Raw genomic sequence first — 4,919 nt, 5'->3', positions numbered from 1 at the left:
CACAAATAATGTGCTGTCGGCATTGTAAAGAAAGAAAAATCCCTCTACTTGGAAAACATTGCTGCGTGCAAATTGTGTTCCTGTCTCAGAGCCAGGGAGCCAGGGTGGAGTCTTGAAGCATGATGGGGAGGGTTCTGGGAGCCAGACAGGAGGAGACACGGGCAAGTGCAGAAAGGGCTCAGGCAGGACCAGTGTGAGCTACTTAATCGGTTTGTGACAACCTTCCTCAGAGACCGCCCCAGGCCAAGTTGATCACAAGCGGGCACAGACCAACATGTTGAAGGCTCTGACACAGGTCCCCAGGGTGCTCCTATCCTTGGCCACCAGGAGGAGAGCCAGCAGTGCAGCCACCAGGGGCCGGACACTGGCCGATCAAGTCGCTGTGATCACAGGGTCCACAAAAGGGTGAGTGGTCCTGGTGGGGAGCCACCACATGGTGAGTCGCCCTCCTACCCTGACTCAACCCATTATTCTTGCTCCGCTGACCACCCCGAGGTGGCAGAAGGGCTTCTGCGCTCTGAGGTGTGATGAGAATTCAAACAGGTCTCATAGATCGGCATGCATCGCCGTGCTGGATTCTCACATCCTCTCCGTATCTGTCCACAGGATCGGCTTCTCCATCGCCCAGCGTCTGGCCCAGGATGGTGCCCACGTGGTGATCAGCAGCCGGAACCAGCAGAACGTGGACCGGGCTGTAGCTGAGTTGCGGAAGGAAGGGCTGAGCGTGACGGGCACTGTGTGCCACGTGGGCAAGGCTGAGGACCAGCACAAGCTGGTGACCACGGTGAGAAACCACGGCTGTGCGAGAGAAAGGGGTGGCTATTTTGAACTTTTTCTTTCTTTTTTTTACTTCCCCCATGGTTAAGTCACCTTTAAAATAAGTTGTGTAATCACGATTGTTCTCGTGCTTCCTCCCCCCTCCCGAAAGCCCCTCACCCTCGCTATCTCCCACCCCCACCCCTCCATCCCCTCTAAACCCTTGCACCAGTTATTGTCTCTGTGATCCACTCCTTCTGTGCTTCACAACCTGGAACACCCAACAGAAACAATAAGAAAACAAAAAGAAAAGAAAGTAGCAAGGATAAAATAATAATAATATAAAGATAAACATATCAATAATGAGGAAGAAAGAAAAGACCACCATCAATGTTTTAAAAGCCTAGGAGGAAATTTTTGTCATGGAACAAGCAAGAGATACTTGCACCTAGAACAAATTCAAATGGAGTCAATAGAGAGGTCAACGGACCGAGTATCAAACTTGACCCCGCATAACAAGATTGCAATGTGGCTAGAGGGGGATCTATCTGCCAGTGGCTTCATCTGACGAGGTACTGTGCAGATGGGCTTGGGACTCCCACTGTCCTCCATGGCCTTCTAGAAATCTGGTGTTCACAGCTTTAGCTCTGATACTGTTCCCTCGTCGTATCTGAACTTTATTATTGTCATCTTTGGATCACATAAACTGGTGTGCTTCTGCCATGAGGACTTAGTTGACTATGTGAATACAAGCCTTTTAGACCACAGACAGTTCTCCGATTGACAGCCAGCACCATCTGTTTTCCTCACCACATTTTGCTGTAGCACCCTTATCTCCAGGGATCACTTCAAGGTGACCAAGGAGCAGGGCCCTGTTATCAGAACTAAGTGTTCTTGGATTGGGGCTAGAGTTAAGTAGAAGCTCGGAATCCATCTGCTTGTTCCTGAAATGTGCATGCCTCAGTTTGACTTGGGCAGTCCTAGTCTGACAAAATCCAAACCCCATTAAAATCCAAACCAACTACACTATAAACAGCAACAAACCAACCAGCAAGGAAGACAACAGGGGGAACAACAAAAACACATGCTAAAGGCAGGAAACCAAAAACCCATAGAAACAAAAAAAGTGCAGTTGTCAATCATCCCCCTGGGGTCTAAAGCGATTGCACTGGCAGCATCCGTCAACGTTCCCAGTGACAGGGCACTCCAGACACAGTCGGCACGAGGAGTCTATGCAAGTACAGTTCCCCCTTGAGCTGCACCCCATGAGCTTTGGCCCTACACAGTTCGATCTCCCATTTGATTGAGCTCTGTTTACCCCCAAGCATGAGGATTAATGCCAGGGGGGATCTTCCTGGATCAGTTCTTCCAAGTGCAGACCCCTGCCCAACAGATCGCAACCTGTCATGTCACTATGAAGGGGCATCGAGGTACTAAATGTATGATGCTTCTGGGTCCGAAAGGCGAGGCTATTTTAACATTAGCCTGACCAGTGCACCAGCATAGCAACTTGGGTGGCCAGGGGCTCAGAACTGACCACCCTAGAAGCCCATGGTTCACCTGCACAGATCCACAAATCTGGCAGAGAAACAGGCTTGGAGTCTGAAGGGGGAGGGCGTGGTGTCTTCCCTCTCCTGTGTTTGACTCTCGGGTCATCTGTTTGACTCTAGTCTTCTATGTCCCCCTGTCCCCTGCAGGCCCTGGAACACTGTGGGGCTGTTGACTTTCTGGTGTGTGTGGCAGGGGTCAATCCCCTGGTGGGAAGTACCTTGGGGAGCAGTGAACAGGTCTGGGACAAGGTGAGATCGGGGGCAAGGAAAGGTCACTTCCAATATTGCCTTCCCTGCACCTCTGCGGTCCCACCCAGAGCCGGTCCCTTAGCTCCCACCCACCTACCCTCCCATCACAGAGCCCTTGGCATGGGTGAGGACCCTTGGGGCCTCACCTTTCCTACATGTGAAAAGGAGACAGGAGCATCTAAGCTTCTGTCTGGTCCCTCCTCTCCAAGAGCTCCCTGTCTCAGGGAGTATCCAGTCTGGACCCAAATAATCACAGTCAATGTGTCAAGCTCTTCCCTCCCCAGGGATGCTTGGTCTCCGAGACTGGCACCTCCAGGCAGCAACCCTGAAATTCAGTCTTTCCCACACCCAGCTGGCCTAGGGCCTCCTCAGCCCCACAGGGGCGCATCCCCTCCCTCTGGTACCCTTGGAAACAGGAGGGAGACCTGCTGTAGACTCTGAAGTCCTCAGCCCAATCCTCAGATTGCTGCTCCTTCTGAGAATGAAGGAAACCCCACACTCTCCCCACCTCCTGTTGTCCTATGCGCTCATGCCCGGCATTTGCAATGAGCCCCTGCTCGGGACTGTCTTTCTCCTCACCCTCGTTTGCTCTGGTTTCAGGTCCTGAATGTCAACGTGAAGGCCCCAGCCCTGCTGCTCGGCCAGCTGCTGCCCTACATGGAGAAGAGAGAGTGAGGAGAAGAGGGACTGAGGAGGGAGGTGGAGCCATTTGGTGTTAAATAGGCAGCAGAGAGGGCTAGGTGGAGAGGAGACTGGATATTGAGTTAGACCTTCCCACTGAGAAATAGCCTTAGCTGAGTCAGTAACCCAAGAATAATCATGTCTGACTTTCAGACTTCTGGGAAGACTAAAGAAGGTGGGAAAATCTGTCTCTTTACATTATTCTCCAATTTCTAGAGTGCCCAGAGCCAGGCAGGGACTCTATTGAACGTTAGAAAAGCTATTCCTTTGATGGGAGAGCCCAGAGTCCCTACAGCTGTCCTGAGTTAAGGGAAATAAAAATCTGTCTAGGACTGCAGTAGCTCAGGGCCCAAGGGTCTAGAGCCACAAGATCCAGGCTACACAGTCTTCTCTTAAGATGACCAGTTGAGTTTCTCAGTTTCATGCAGTTCTCTCAGGCTTCCTAGGTCTTGGATCAGCCCCGTCATCCTTCCTGTCCCACCATAAACACTGCCTCATGTGTGCTCTGCCTAAGAACCTGTCGAGCAACTGGTGAAGGGAGGGAAGAAATTGAAAAGAGAGAAAGCTGATCAATGGGGCTGTGAAAAATGACAGACAACCTTGACCGTATACATTGTGATGAGGCGTTTGGCTTTACTGGGGAGGAAAGATGAAACACTATGGTTTTTAAACAAAAACAAGATTTGATGGCTCATTATAATTATTGTGAACCTATTTCCCTTTCTTCCAAATTGAATAAGGGCATGAAGAAAAAACACTTGAGGGACAAAGAAAAAATCCGAAAAAAGGGCCAAAAAAAAAAAAAAAAAAAAAGAAAAAAAAAGAACAAAAGGGGAAGGAGAAGGGAGAAAGGGAGGAGGGTGGGGGAAAGGATGCCCAGTTTCCTAAAGGACCACACAAATTTACCAGGAAAGAAATGTTCGTCTTCAATACTGAATGCTACAGAAAGATAGATGGAAATGGGGTGATTGGAAAATGAGAAATGTTTTATGAGAATTTAAGGGCTGGATTTGGGAACAGGAAACTTCTGGGATTGAGACTCTCAAGGTCCATTGGAACGCACTTTTGATATTACTTTTAATATTACTCCTCACCATACCCAGTTTAAAATGCTCTCCAGGCAGAAAGGAGACAAAAAAAAAAACTAGAATAAAAGCAAATATTGGATTTATTTCATTAAAGTGTCTTTATTGGTATTGCCCAGTAGATCTTGAGCATCCAAGCATGATTAGAAAACAAAAAGTTAACATTGGCCAAGCTGGGGCAGAGAAAATGTGCAGAGGTGGCAAAAGGTTCTCACCCGAATCAAAGCACCTCTCGCTCACTTTCCTAGTCCTCGGCTGGTCCTCTCTGCAGCCTCCACACCCCATACTTTACCCCTTCTCTGTCTTCCCAGGGGCAGCTCGGTGGTTCTCGTCTCCTCAGTAGGGGTCTACTCGCCACATGCCGTAAGTCTACCCTTCCACGGCGCTCGGTTGTGGTTCGTTGCCGTCAGGTTTCTTCCAGCTCATGGCCGCCCTAGGTGTCACCTGACAAAGCATTGCCTGCCCTTGCCCGTCCTCACGACCATGGAGTCACTGGAGTCCACTGTTGAGGCGATGGTGCAGTCGTCCATCCAGAGGACTCACGTGCCAGCCCTGGGCACAGTAGCCGATTGGGATCCGGATCGTTTTCTTTTTTTTT

The 4,919-nt window shown here is 49.9% G+C and overlaps 1 protein-coding gene across 1 annotated transcript in view; it reads left to right on the top strand.

Annotated features, from left to right (window-relative positions):
* Positions 1-274: 274 nt before the first annotated feature.
* The window catches only part of LOC101662397 (dehydrogenase/reductase SDR family member 2, mitochondrial-like), a 6,326-nt gene continuing 1,681 nt past the window's right edge, over positions 275-4,919 (top strand). The window contains exons 1-5 of the mRNA XM_045287659.1: positions 275-405; positions 607-784; positions 2,454-2,555; positions 3,156-3,226; positions 4,633-4,684. Coding sequence (XP_045143594.1) covers positions 275-405; positions 607-784; positions 2,454-2,555; positions 3,156-3,226; positions 4,633-4,684 — 534 coding nt within the window. The remainder of the gene's footprint in view (positions 406-606; positions 785-2,453; positions 2,556-3,155; positions 3,227-4,632; positions 4,685-4,919) is intronic.

Source organism: Echinops telfairi, unplaced genomic scaffold (assembly GCF_000313985.2).
Source record: "Echinops telfairi isolate 266 unplaced genomic scaffold, ASM31398v2 ScPeMD7_18;HRSCAF=68, whole genome shotgun sequence".
NCBI lineage: Eukaryota > Metazoa > Chordata > Mammalia > Afrosoricida > Tenrecidae > Echinops > Echinops telfairi.
The sequence above is the reverse complement of the archived record's forward strand: the minus strand, read 5'-3'. Positions and strand labels throughout refer to the sequence as shown.